The following is a 13,751-nucleotide window of genomic DNA, read 5'->3' as shown; positions in this document are numbered from 1 at the left end:
GGTGAGCTGCTGCTGCTTGCACTGCCCTGCACACATTTTCTGCTCAAAGGTCATTAATCCAGAGAGGACAGACTGCATTTGCTAGAAACCAGGAAATACTATTCTGTCCTAGCAAACCTATACACAGTCATTTTATTGACTAAACAATTAATCATTCTGTTTGTCAAATGTTGTGAAAAACATCTGTTGTAATTTCCAATAGTCCAAGGCGATATTATATTTAACTAGCTTGGTTTTTTGTTTTTTTACCAATAGTCCAGAATCCAAACATTTTCAGTTTACAGTCATTTATAATTCTGGAAAGCAGCTAATCTTAACATCCGAGAAGCTGAAAATATCAAATTCAACTGGGACTACAGTGAAGCTCAAGATTTATGTTAATATATGGTTGTGTTTTTTCATAAATATCCGTACTGTGTGTGGTATTTGTTGTCCAGTTTGCCCTATAATACTACAGATTCTGACAGCGTTGTTATGCAGTCTTTAGATTAACCTTTTGTTTTTCTCCTTTGTCTCTGTGAACAGATGGCCTCAGCAACAGCAACCTATGGACAGAAGGAGACTTCGGATCAAAACTTTGACTATATGTTCAAGATCCTCATTATTGGCAACAGCAGCGTGGGCAAAACGTCCTTCTTGTTCCGTTATGCTGACGACTCCTTCACGCCGGCCTTCGTCAGTACAGTGGGCATTGACTTCAAGGTGAAGACCATCTACCGGAATGACAAGAGGATCAAACTGCAGATCTGGGTGAGACATGAGGAGATGTGTTGTCATTCAGAGTTAGATGTAAATATCTAGTGAATGTGCTACTGAAGCTGGAGTTGAATGAGTGTGTTTATATAACAGATCTTTCAGTCAAAAGCTGCTTAGGATTATTATGCAGTGTAAGTTTGTCCTGGCCGACATAAAGCAGACTGTTGAGGAGACAAGAAACGTTACCTCTGATACTCAAAACTCAAACTTTCTAAAAATCCATTTTAGGACAGATTTGCTGATGTTGTCAGACAGTTTGTGCACTGTGGACTACAATGGTAGACACCCAAACTTGACTCCTTGGGGTCCCCAGTGGTTATTGGATGGTCACACCTGTCTGGCATTGTAAATGGGAGACCGCATCAGCCCACTGCACCTTATGATACTCGTGAAAGATTTAGGAGTATGATTTGGTCATGTGTTTTAATGAGTTCTCATGATACAGCAAATAACATTTCATAAGATGTTTCATAACATGTTGAACAGCATTATCTGCTGCTCTTTGAGACGCTGCCCTGCAGTGCAGTTTTATTATGCCAACTGTCCTCATATTGCAGTGAACACATGCATTTGCATGCAGCACTGTCCTCTCTGCAGCCTGCTGCAGCCAGCTGTTCCTTGGTTGGATAGAATACTATAAAATATATTAGAAGTAATGATAAGCTACCAAAACACTGACCTGCCCTTTCAAACAAAGAGGATGGTTTCTGATCAGTCATGCTGGCTCCTGAGGGATCAGTAAACTCATTCAAAGCTGTAAAGAGCAGAGCAAAGTATTCTGCAGGAAACAGTTTCAGTATCACATTGTACATCATAACATCATTTCCACCTTTACTATACACTCTGCAGAAGACAGAGCCCTGATGGTGAGCAGCGCATGGTCCGTGTATGAGGGAGGGGAGGGGAGCTATGTAAGAACTGGAGACGCGAGAGCAGCTCCGAGTCATCTTTTTCTCATGCTCTGATTGGCCAATTGTGTCTTCCTTACCAGAGGCAAGACCTGACAAAGGCTGACAACAGAGGCAGCCATACACACAACACACACACACACACACACACACACACACACACATAATATCCCCATCCCCCATCTCTCAACATCTCAGCTGAGTACAAATGAAAATGGTCTGAGTCATGAGCTCTAACTTCAACAAGCAGTATGTATACATGCATTTCACAGTGTTTGGTAAATCTTATTTAAATAGACTTATATGATGTTTGTAATACTTTATAATTACAATGGACTGTGGGTTGCATGCTTGTGTAACAATACATTTTGGTGTGTCTTTCTACCTCAGTTTATTTCAGCTGTTACATCAAAACCATTACTTTTTCCCCTTAAAATTCAACTAGCCGTTATCTATACCGCTTATCCCAAAGAGGGTGGCTGGAACCAGACCCAGCTGACATTGGGCAAGAGGCGGGGTCCACTCTGGACAGGCTACCAGTTTATCACAGGGCTGACACTTAGAGACAGACAACCACACACACTACTATGGGCAACTAAGAGTCGCCAGTCAACTTAAGCAGCATGTCTTTGGACTGTAGGAGGACGTCAGAGTACCCAGAGAGAATCCACACAGGCACTGGGAGAACCTGCAAACCCCCTAAGTCAGCCAAGGCTCGCACCTGGAACCTTCTTGCTGTGAGACTACAGCGCTAACCACTGAGCCACCCTTCCCTTAAAATCCTTTAATTAAAAGTAAAACATAAAAGGGAAGACTATCTAGCAGCCTCCATGACCCCTGTTTTGTGCTTCTGTCATATCCTAGGTGCTCACCTTAGTTAAAACATACAGGCACTAACTGTATCTTGCCTGCTGGGAAATGAACATTGTTTAAACAAGATATTTGCCCATCTCTTCAGCTGTTTTCAGAGCTCATAGTGAATGCAAAGAGGAGTACTCCAGTGTGTTCATTATGTAACACCACTCAGTGCTACCTACACTGTTATTTTGGATGTAGAGCTCTCTTCCTGAGCAGCCTGCAGCACACTGAGTGGCTGAGCAGAACAAGAAAGAAACTGCAGCTGCAGTATGAAAAGTGAAGTACAGAGCTGTAGATGCTAGAAATAGATGTCTTACAATATCCTTGTGGCCTGACAATGATCATGTTTGATTGAGTGAATAGATAGAGCCAAAGAAACGAAAAACAAAAGCTAAGAAATGTGAGATGTATGTGTGTGTGTGTGTGTGTGTGTGTGTGTGTGTGCACTTGCCTAGTATTACTCGCATTGTGAGGACTGAAATCTGTTTACTCCTCCACACTGTGGGACTTGGCTTTTCCAGGACACAGCAGGTCAGGAGCGTTACCGCACCATCACCACGGCTTACTACCGAGGAGCCATGGGCTTCATCCTCATGTATGACATCACCAACGAGGAATCGTTCAACGCTGTTCAGGACTGGTAAGTGATTGGCTGTGACTCTACAGATTCTCTAGCTGTGGAGGAAGTGCTGTGCAAATGATGGATCAAGTGGCATCTAGATAATCGGTACCAGTCTGAAAATAGATGTAGAGATACTGGAGACTGATGAACAGAGTAGGTGAGCTGGTTCAAGTTTCTGTGTGGTCCACAGCAGCTACTGCTTCTGTCTGCAGAAAAATCAGATACTACAGATATCACTACCTTTTATCCAGCCAGGACTTCAGCTTGGTCATTAACTGTGCCCTTTATCTCAAATAACATTTTACAGGCAATAGTAGAAAACGAGGGAGCTATAATTAAAGTTTATTGTGCAGGGTTTTAACTAAAGTATTTGTGCTTTGGAATTTCTGAGTTCACACCTGAGAGAGTGATATTATCATTCTTGTTAAACAACAGGTGCTAACTGACTGACTGAAATAATAAGTTTTGTCACTGTCCGTTGTTTCGCCTCTTTTGCTAGGCTACAAACAAATATCACATCTAGGTTTTACTGATCTGATTTTGTAGTTCTGTTCAGTGTGATCCACATTTTGGCTCAAAAACTCCACACGCTGATTAGAAAACATGTGAGAGGGATAATTCAGATGTCAAAGTACATTCAGGTGTGGCACGATCACATCTCCAGCTCTGTGAGTTTCCTCTCTGACAGCTGGGTGTGTTGGTTCCCAGGTCGACTCAGATTAAAACCTACTCGTGGGACAACGCCCAGGTGCTGCTGGTAGGAAACAAGTGCGACATGGAGGATGAGCGAGTGGTGAGTGGAGAGAGAGGCCGGCAGCTGTCTGAACACCTTGGTGAGTTCACAGCACACACACTGTACAAACACTGTATATCTATGACTCATAGCTGTGCACTGTGACTATGATGTATTTTTTCATCATTCCTGAACTTTAACTTTGCCCTTTCTTATGAAGCTGTTGCATTTGATTTTGGTTCCTATAGGCCATGCAAACTCTGAGAGTAATACCTTTTGATGAGCCAAGAAGGAGTTCACATACAAGCTCAGTGACTGTTTATATATCCTGCATTTACATTATGTTGGCAAAAAGGGAGGGACAAGAAAAACATTCCAGCCTGAGAACAATCAATCAAACACTGTATATGGACCATGTGAATTCAGAGCCTGGATTGAATGAATTCGAACTTATTTAATCAGTGTTGGGCTCTGTTTTAATTAGTTGGTGTGATTGTGTCATTGTTAATAATCGGGCTGATTTTGATCTAACTGCTCCTGATGATGGCTTTGCTGCCATTTTGCCAGGTACAGAGTTATGAAGTAAATTAATTAATTTATGTTCATTTGGATATACTGTATAATCATCTCAAGACATTCTATATAGTAAGGTCACCCTCATTAAACCTCCGATCCTCTCCCGTACCCTCTTTCCTCTGCAGGGTTTGAGTTCTTTGAAGCCAGTGCTAAGGACAACATCAATGTGAAGCAGACCTTTGAGCGCCTGGTCGACATCATCTGTGAAAAGATGTCTGAGAACCTGGATGCTGGAGATCCTGCCGTCACGGGGGTCAAACAAGGGCCCCAGCTGACAGAGCAGCCTGCTCCACCGCACCAGGACTGTGCATGTTAAAGCTGACTACTTCCCCCAAACCCTTTTCATCCCTCTTCCTCCTTCTTCTCCTTCAGCTGGATCCCGGGGCCTCAGGTCCAAACTCCATCACCCTTTTCACTTTCTCTCCTGCTTCTTTCTGTAACCTAGTAAGGATCAGTGGCTGATGGTCACAAGAACCAGGTTGAAAAGTGCCTGAAATGCTCTGAGATGCTGGAGGACCAGTGCTTGAGGTGTGTTTGCTTCTAGTTCCTCTACATAAAGTTGTCTGTTTTTTTCAGGCAAGTTCTGTCAAACTGGAGTGTTTCAGACTCTTTGCAGCCCAGCTTCTTGAAGGCTTCTGACCCATCTTTTGTTGTTTCCTCATTCTTCAGTGTAGTTTTACAAGAAGGATTTGACGGCGTCCATCCTCTGAGTGCCATTTAAATCCTTCAGATGTTTACAGTGCTTTGTTTCATGTCAGTTAAATCTGTTGAAAAGATGTCAGCCTTGGATATGGAGATCAAGAAAATCACAGTGGAGTTATGTGAGTGGGATTATCCAGGTGAAAGCTGCTCCATACCAGTACCTGTTATGTTTCTTATATGATTCTGGACTCAGCAGAATCAAACATACATGTACAGTATCTGTGTGACTTTTTGTTGGTATGGATACTACAAGTATTAGCAAATATTTTGTTATTCATTATTCATCGGAGCCTTTTCATTTGGCCTTTTTTTTAAACTGTATTTGTTTCTTCATCACTTTGTTTTGTATGCCCCATTTATTCTTTTAATACATGAAACACTGGGAAGGGGAGAATATGAAAAAGACAAAACTAGGTTAAAAAAAAAGCAAAAAACAAAGAAACACATTTTATTTACTTTTGATATTTATTTGAAATGTACATATTTTGTGCAATATATAATATCTACAGGTATGCATTTCTGGAAATGAAGTTTAAAAGAAATTAATTTCTATGAATATAGTATCAAATATAAAAGATCTATGCGGTCAGGTTTTCTTTGGAAGAGGTGTGGAATCATTTGCACCAGTGGCACCTCCTCCATGAGTCGCTTCATGTCCCTGTTGGTTTGGTGTCATGCTGCTTTCCAGAGATGCTGCAAAGTCTGAAATTCACACTTCCTGGGGGAAAAAAGCTGTGGAATGGCCCTTTAAATGCAAATTGCAAACCAGCTACTTAACATGTTTATCATCCACCTGAATCCACTCACTGCTGCTCATGAAGTGTAACACCTTGGCACTCGCTAGAGAAACTTTGCACTGCATCAAGTCAGACAGTGAGTGTAGTGAAGCTGACATCAGAAGGTTTTAAGCCTTCTGAAAGCCAGATTTAGCAATAAAATTGTAATTAGGGTGGCAAATGTTCTGATGCTCCCAGTCCCAGCAGCCTCAACATGGTAATGTCCCTGCTGTCACTGACAATGTAAAAATAAAAAGATAACACTGAGATTATCTGACATGTGCATTGTCCAACACAGTTCAGTTGTACTTGCTAACAGTGCTACACGCTGACATTACAGTATTTTATCAGATCAGGCAGAGAAGATCCTGCAATTACACAATCTGTTTTTGTTTCTGAGAAAGACCACTGTATAGCATGAAGGCTAAAGCTATATGAGACTTGACTGTTTAGTATTCATCTCCCTGATAGTCATAGCTTTACCAAATATCAAATATCCCTGTAACAATGGTTATTCAAACTTTTTTCTCTGAAAAAAAGGTTGAAATGTCTTTGGAGAGTGCAAACAATGTTATACTGTTAGATTTTTAGGTTTGTCTTAATATGATAGTTTGAGCCTAGTGAGTGAAAGAAAACACAAAGAGAGAAAAGAACAACACTGAAACTACCACAACAATGGCAGTTTTTAAAAATTCTAAATAAATCAAAACTAGAGGCACTTTGATTGACTCCAATAGTCATTGTACAAGGGTTTGTCTTCCTGGTGTTAAGACCTCAGAGAGCGAAAATCATACTGACACACAGTCCAGGATGGTGGAATTTAAATCTAGTTTGCATTGATTGGATTCAGTGTGGTACTGTGTGTTTGCAGCTTACTGTAAGTGTCTTTCGTATGGCTAATGGCATTTTTTGAGAGTCTGAGAGACATTGTTTTATCTCTGAGCAAAAGAGAAAATGTGTCAAATTGCACACTGACTTTCAGTGCTTCTCTGTTTAATGACAAACTCTGCTCATAATAAGACTTCTTCAGAATCAGCATTACAGAGCAGCTTTATTAGATGCTGGTGAACTCTTGTGTGGATGTCAGTGTCTGATAGTGTGTAACATTATTGATGCTCAGTCTTCAGGTGACCTATGGACACTGCCGATTCATGTCAAACAAGCATCAAACACCTGGAGGCTTAAAGGTTCACAGACCAGGCAGCTGCTGAGTTTCTAACACTTGTTTTGAGCCAGTGCATGTGTTAAATATTCTGCTCTGAGGTTTCCTTGGTTCGAGCAACATTGTGTCACCACACCACATTTCTATCAGGAAGTATTGATGTAGTTGTTTTGATACAGTTTCCACAGTTAAAACTGGTTTGCAAGGCATTCCTTCTTTTCACTTCACCAAAGATTGCTGTAGAAGCAGCTGCCTGTTTTTGCTGTAGGATGCCAGACAGAGCACCGTGACCAATTTTAAAAGTTTGAAATTGTAAATAATAATCAGTAGAGCTTTGTGGTTTGATGTGAACCCTCCCCATTCAAACATAAACTCATGTCATTTTTATTCAAGGCTTGCTAGTGTGCAGTGCAATTGTAACATTTCACATGTTGTTGTTTCAAGTTAAAGAAGATGAGATTCGTGGACTGAGAGGGTAAATCAAAATTATGGACTTCATAAAGTCTGCAACTGATTATTTGAATCAAAAAACAATTTATTTTTTGAGTAACTGTTGCATGAGTTAACTGCCAAGTGTAGCATACAACCTGAAATTACAGATGACTGTTACTGTTAAATATAATGACATAAAATGAGCCCCCAGTCAAAATGTCCCAGAAAAGTAGTGATGCAATCATCTAGTATCAAGAAAGGAAGGAAATAGAGATTTGGACAGGAATTATCATTACAACCCTGAGAGATATTCTACTTCCTACTGATTGTGACTGTTTATTTTCTGGTAAAACCAAACTTTTAAATGGTTGTCCTTTCCAATATGTCTTCCTGTCAGTATAAACCAGATCTGTAAATACTGTACCTTTGAATCCTATATGTGAGTTGTGTTGTATTGATTCAGGCTTGCAACAAAAAAAAAAGAGGAAAAAAGATGAAAAGCCCTGAAAATCCCAAAAGAGCCATGTTGTATGTATATGCTTTTATTTCAGGCCTGCTTGTGAATGACTGTGTCACTCAGTTACAAAGCAATACACACTACAGTAGCTATACAAAAAAGTAATGCCACCAAGCTTGGGCGAGGTAGCCCACTTCAGATCCTCTACAGGCATGCAGAAACGTAACTTTATGTGGGCTTGAATCACTGCCTCTTCAGATCCTCCTCAGTTTGGGTCATTAAGGTGAAAGAATATGCTGTGGATGTTTTTATCTGTACTTTGTGGTAAAACAATAAAAACTTGCTAACAATCAGCTGACTCTTGTTGTTATTGAAGATTTTATACTTTGTATGCCTTTAATGAGAAGTGAAGTGACTGTAGTGAAGTGGACTATTTTTTTTAACCCAGACAGTAAAGTGAGATCCAGATTCAGTCAAAATAATCAAATGTTTTTGGTGTTATGAAAGTTCAGTCATCTAGAGTTAGCATTTGGATGCTGCTGAAATCAGTGTCAAGATGTCAGTGTTTCACTTTTTCTGGCAGACAATAAAAAAGGAAGTATTGCCAATCAGTCAAATTCACCGGAATGGACAGATAGGATATTTTTAAAAGCAGAGTGAAATATACCTATGTAAAGGGGAAACTATGCAGTATACAATATTAATTTACCGAATGCTTCAGAAAAATGTAATAATATGTTATAATGTGCTAGTTTTTGCATGTCTTTCAGTCCTAATTATCTGGAACTGTGGTTACAAAAGAACAACACTGAAATTGAAAGGCCTATTACCATTACTTTATCTAACCCTGATGTTAAAGGACATTCCCTGATGATAACAGACATTCATTTAATAACATTATATTGCAGGGGACCCCATCTAATCTGATTGAATTTTTGCCCTAGTTAGAAATTAATAACACTAACACACCAGTCGTACTTATCTATCTTCACAATACAGGAAGTGAAACAAGTGAGATGAAGCTAGTCCTTATTTAAATGCATCTTAAAACAGTTTGACAGCCTGGCCTTCTTGTAAGCTTTTATCATGCTTTTTCTAAATGTGTGTACTTCTCCATTTGTGTTTTAGCTGTGTCCTGTGGCGTATATCATTATCATTTGACATGTCATCATTGTTTTGTTCTTATTCTCTGTACTTGGTAAGTTTTAGAAAGGTGCTCTATAAATAAAGTTTATTATTACCATGAAGACTCTTCAATGGCCTTCAGGAGGTTACTACACCCCACTTTTCCATAAAAAAATGCCCCTTCATTTCCACTAAACTGTCCCTTCGATCATTTGTGCAGCATTTTCTGCAGTTTCCCAGTTAACCAACAGGGGGCGAAAAACACCAAGGTGATGCAGATTTCCTAGATTTCCACTTAGGAGACCAGAGATCCTGCTGTTACACATCACTGACTTCACAGGCTCCATCAGAAGGGAAAGCTATAACCTACAATACCATGTGTTATTGTCTTTATACAGTTTAATAACCTGTAACTTAATTAAAAAAAAATATCCCTGCATAGTTTCCTAACTTATTTTAGGCTAATGAAAGACAAAATAAATTCTTCAGTCAATCCAGACCAATGAACAACACATGTAGCTCAGTACCACTGCACCTCCAACATCTGGTTTTTTGTTGGAAACACTGACTTTAGAAACATGCATGCAAATAAACAGTCACCAAATTAGAGGAAACAGTGTTTATTGTCGAGCACCATTTAATTCAGAACACAAATAACTGTAAAGCCAAATACCTGTAGGCTAGAGGTGACAACAGACTCTGCAACAAAAGGGTTACAACTTATGTTGAAATGGCGACACAGTACAGTAAAAAACAAATAAATACATGTTTGTATAGGATAATAAAGATAATAAACACTGGTTACACCCCGTGGCACCCAACTATGGGCAACATTCCAGTTTGTCAGTAACATGCAAATTGTTCCCTACAGATGCTAAATAAATAGATTTCATTTACATTTCAAATGTGGGCATATATGCATTTTTCTAACAGCCAATTCGCGATATATTAAGGATATGTGTGTCATAAATGTGCATATTATAGTAGAAATGCTGTACATCTGTTTGGTCCAGGTTTGAGACTGACACAGCCAGTCTGTAAACATTTATACAAAAAAACAAATGTAGATATGTGCCGCCTGTCATTTAAACTGAGCATATAGCTCCTGACAAGTGCCTCTTTTCCCCCCGCCAGGAAAGCTTTTAGCCAAACTCCACTGACAAATCTGGCAGTTTAATGCTGCCGTGTTCACCAGTAACCATATATACGAGGTAGAGCAGGACGTCATACAAAAAACGCATGAAAGGCAACAGCTTTTTATTCCGGCATCAATAAAATAAACCAATCGGTCACTGTTGATTGTTTAAAACTCCAGTGATTCATACTGACTTATTTTACTTATTTTCCCCACTCTGTGGAGCAATGTGATTTCTGGAAATTGTTTCAGGAATAAAAACAAAACTTGTCCAAATTATCTGCCGATTATAGCAGAAAAGTCTCATGATCATTTAGCATATATTATGCTCTACATTTTACCGATGGTCAGAGCATTTTAAACAGCTAATTATTAATGTACAGCTTGGCCTAGGTGGCCCGGTATTCATCCCTAGGAACGGCACACGTCTGGGCTAGGCTACATACAGAAATGCCAACATTAACCGAATAAACGAAGCTTATGTGCTGGTCAGTAGCCCAGTCTTTCTCTCTGACTAGCATCAGTGCACCTGAACTTCGTGTGGCAGCAGCTGGCAGCCGCTGTTCACATGAGTGAGGACTTTCTGTTTCAACTGGGCCACTTGCTCCCTTAGCAGACTAGCCGTGGAGGCCAAATCGGTGTTCTGGCTTTTCAGCGTTTTGACCTTGTCCTCCAGCCTGGAGATCCGCTCCAGTTTGCGCCTCCGACACTTGGAAGCTGCAATCCGGTTCCTGAGCCTCTTCCTCTCGGCTTTAATGCGCTCCTGTGTGTCCATGTCGATGGGAGACTGCGGCGGGCTCTCCCCGTAGCTCTGAACGTCAGGCACCGTCTGAGGCTCCTCCTTCAGCGGCTGGGCACGAGAGATCTCCGGCGATCTCCGGCGGCGGCGGGGCTGTCCCCAAATGATGTGACGGGACAGGCGGGAAAGGGACCGTGTCCGTGGAGTAGTTGGCAGTGGTTCCTAGTGGCCCACTGCCGTAACTGTTCAGGTTCGTATATACCGGTAGGTCCGGCTGGGCGGTCCTCGGAGCGATGTTAGCGCCCATATCCAGGCTGTTGTTCGTCTGCCCGGCTCCGTTCAGCTGATTCTGCTTGTGTAAGTCCTCCAACGCCTTCACGAAGCCCTCGGCGAACTCCTGCTCGTCTGTTACCGTTTTCGGGTAGAGGAACTGGGAGCTGGTCGGTGTCGTGGTGACCATGCCGTTGGACTGTATAATTAGCCTCTCGAGCTCCGGAGAGGCCAGTTTGAGCAGCCCCAGGTCCGGGGAACTGAGGATGCCCTCAGCATCGCGGAGATTAGGTTTGAGGTCTGCATCGTCTGCCAGACTCAAGTTAATATCCTTCTTCATCATTATTTCCGTGGGTACAAAGATAAGTCGTGCTGCTCTGTACTCCTTCAGAACGATGCCCTGGCCATAACCTCGCAGAAATAAACTATAATATAAAATATATTTACTTAATAGCTATTGACTGAAAGTGCTCGCACAATTCAGCTGTGGAGCAGTCTCAATGTGCACGCCCGCGCCCACCGCCTCGAGCTTATCTAGGCTCGCACGTTCCATTATGTCACATTAGAGCGCGCGCATTGGGCAGAAATGACGTTTTCCAGATTTTATTTGAATAAAGGAACCAGAGACGGGGCGACAGGAGAGAGGTCTTACTCTGCGTCTTAATCCAGGGTCGGGCTACAGCCTTAGTCAGGAAATAATGGGTGTACCCCTATATCAAGTCAGTTATATTATATTTAATCTTTTCTCCCAGTACACCCGCGACAGTGTTATTTTATACAAGGCACTTCTGTTCAAATAACGCTTTTCATAAACATGGCAAGTGCTTCACATGATGCAAAATATTATAAGAACAGGAATAAGCAGAAGTAATAGAACAGAAACTGATAAAAGTAATAGTAGGGCAAAACGCATAGCATTTCATTAAGAATAAAACCGCATTACAATAACTGGTAGTATATGCCTAATGATAAAAGCCATCCCTGGTAGGCTAGTGGTTCGAATGAGGGTTGCGTCAGGAAGGACATCCGGGGTAAAACACGTGTCAAATGTCAACATGCGAGTCGTCAGTGTGACGATTCGCTGTGGCGACCCCTAAAATGCGAAAAAGCCGAAAGTGACTTTCTTTCTTATATGCCTAATGATAAAAAATGGCCAAATGAAGTGTTGCTCTAAAATGTCATCGAACGCCATGGTAAACAAATCCATTTTCAATTTAGATTCAGAAGTTGTCTTTTTTCTGGGATCTTCGGTATGTTCCAGATGTGAATAGCACAGAGGCCCCAAGTAGAAAGAATCACAAGTGGAATAGAATAGAACAGAACAGAATAGACTTTATTATCCCCACGGGGAAATGTGGTTTGGGTTGCATGTGACTGCTTCACAGAAAGCAAAATATTCAAAACATTACTCACATTCTCATCTAGCAGCAATGACGTTATAATAAACAGACAATAAAAGTAGACCAAAGCTGGCTAACCTGAGAGATCTGGAAGGTTGACAGTGTACACACTTGATAGCGTGACACACTGGCAACCAATGCAGTGATCTGAGAACTGATATCCTGGCAATACTGCTGTAAAATATCTTCTACCCCTAAACTGCTGCTCTTATCTGCTTATCTGCACATGGAGGAAATAATATTATTTGTTTCCATAGGCTATCAATTATATTTATTTTGTAACTGGCTACAATTTCGGAGTTACAAAACACAGATAATGCCTAAAAGTTAAAAATAAAAAGCATCACAACAGAATATATGATTATTACTTGGACTTTATGACCCTGCACCCACATGGGTGTCTTCACAGATTTTAGCTGTTCTGTATAAGATTTCTACTCTGTCCAATCACAAGAGCAAATTTCACTTTGTATAGAGCTGCTTGTTTTCTGAATAGATGATCTTTGGCACCAGTTCTATTGCCATGGAGAGGAGGAATAAACTACAAACAGAAAACACTTACACTGATGTTTGAGATTGTTTTCATACTACTGTACAGTAATAGGCCTATGTTCAGTACTAGGAATGATGTTTTCACCAGTTTAACATTTTTTTTAAATATTCATGTAAGAATGATCATTGCTAAACTGTGTGATATAATGGAAACTTAGCTCACATTCTTGATGTTATTCTCCGTTCAACGTTACCCACCATGACTCCCCAACACACACTGAACTAATAATTTATGTATCTATGGATTTTATTGTGCAATAAGCAGCAAATATTGCATTCACAATTGGAATACTTTATATTATATGTATGCCTATTTAAGTTATATATTTATTTTTCTTACTGTTGTTATTATTTCTTTACTTGTCTTGATATTTTATTGTTCTTATAATTTGATTATTCTAATTGTTATTGCTTAAAACTGCTGCATAATTTTCTATTTCCCAATGTGCTGTAACACCATGACAAAACCATATGTATGCTGTACATTTGGCAATTAAAGCAATTCTGATTCTGATTATACATATGTGTGGTCAAGACAACAGTTTATG

At 40.5% G+C, this 13,751-nt stretch overlaps 2 protein-coding genes across 2 annotated transcripts in view; one reads left to right on the top strand and one right to left on the bottom strand.

Annotated features, from left to right (window-relative positions):
• Positions 1 to 8,085, top strand: part of rab3ab (RAB3A, member RAS oncogene family, b) — a 14,493-nt gene extending 6,408 nt beyond the window's left edge. The window contains exons 2-5 of the mRNA XM_020612099.1: positions 526 to 750; positions 3,044 to 3,162; positions 3,853 to 3,977; positions 4,579 to 8,085. Of these exons, the coding sequence (XP_020467755.1) occupies positions 526 to 750; positions 3,044 to 3,162; positions 3,853 to 3,977; positions 4,579 to 4,769 (660 nt within the window). The 3' untranslated portion in view covers positions 4,770 to 8,085. The remainder of the gene's footprint in view (positions 1 to 525; positions 751 to 3,043; positions 3,163 to 3,852; positions 3,978 to 4,578) is intronic.
• A 1,626-nt stretch (positions 8,086 to 9,711) lies between these two features.
• Positions 9,712 to 11,790, bottom strand: LOC109966832 (transcription factor jun-D). The gene is given in 2 exon segments (XM_020611996.1): positions 9,712 to 11,131; positions 11,133 to 11,790. Coding segments are annotated over 2 exon segments (831 nt in total). The 5' UTR covers positions 11,595 to 11,790; the 3' UTR covers positions 9,712 to 10,762.
• Positions 11,791 to 13,751: the final 1,961 nt, after the last annotated feature.

This window comes from Monopterus albus, unplaced genomic scaffold (genome assembly GCF_001952655.1).
Source record: "Monopterus albus unplaced genomic scaffold, M_albus_1.0 scaffold120.1, whole genome shotgun sequence".
Taxonomy (NCBI): Eukaryota; Metazoa; Chordata; class Actinopteri; order Synbranchiformes; family Synbranchidae; genus Monopterus; species Monopterus albus.
The sequence above is the reverse complement of the archived record's forward strand: the minus strand, read 5'-3'. Positions and strand labels throughout refer to the sequence as shown.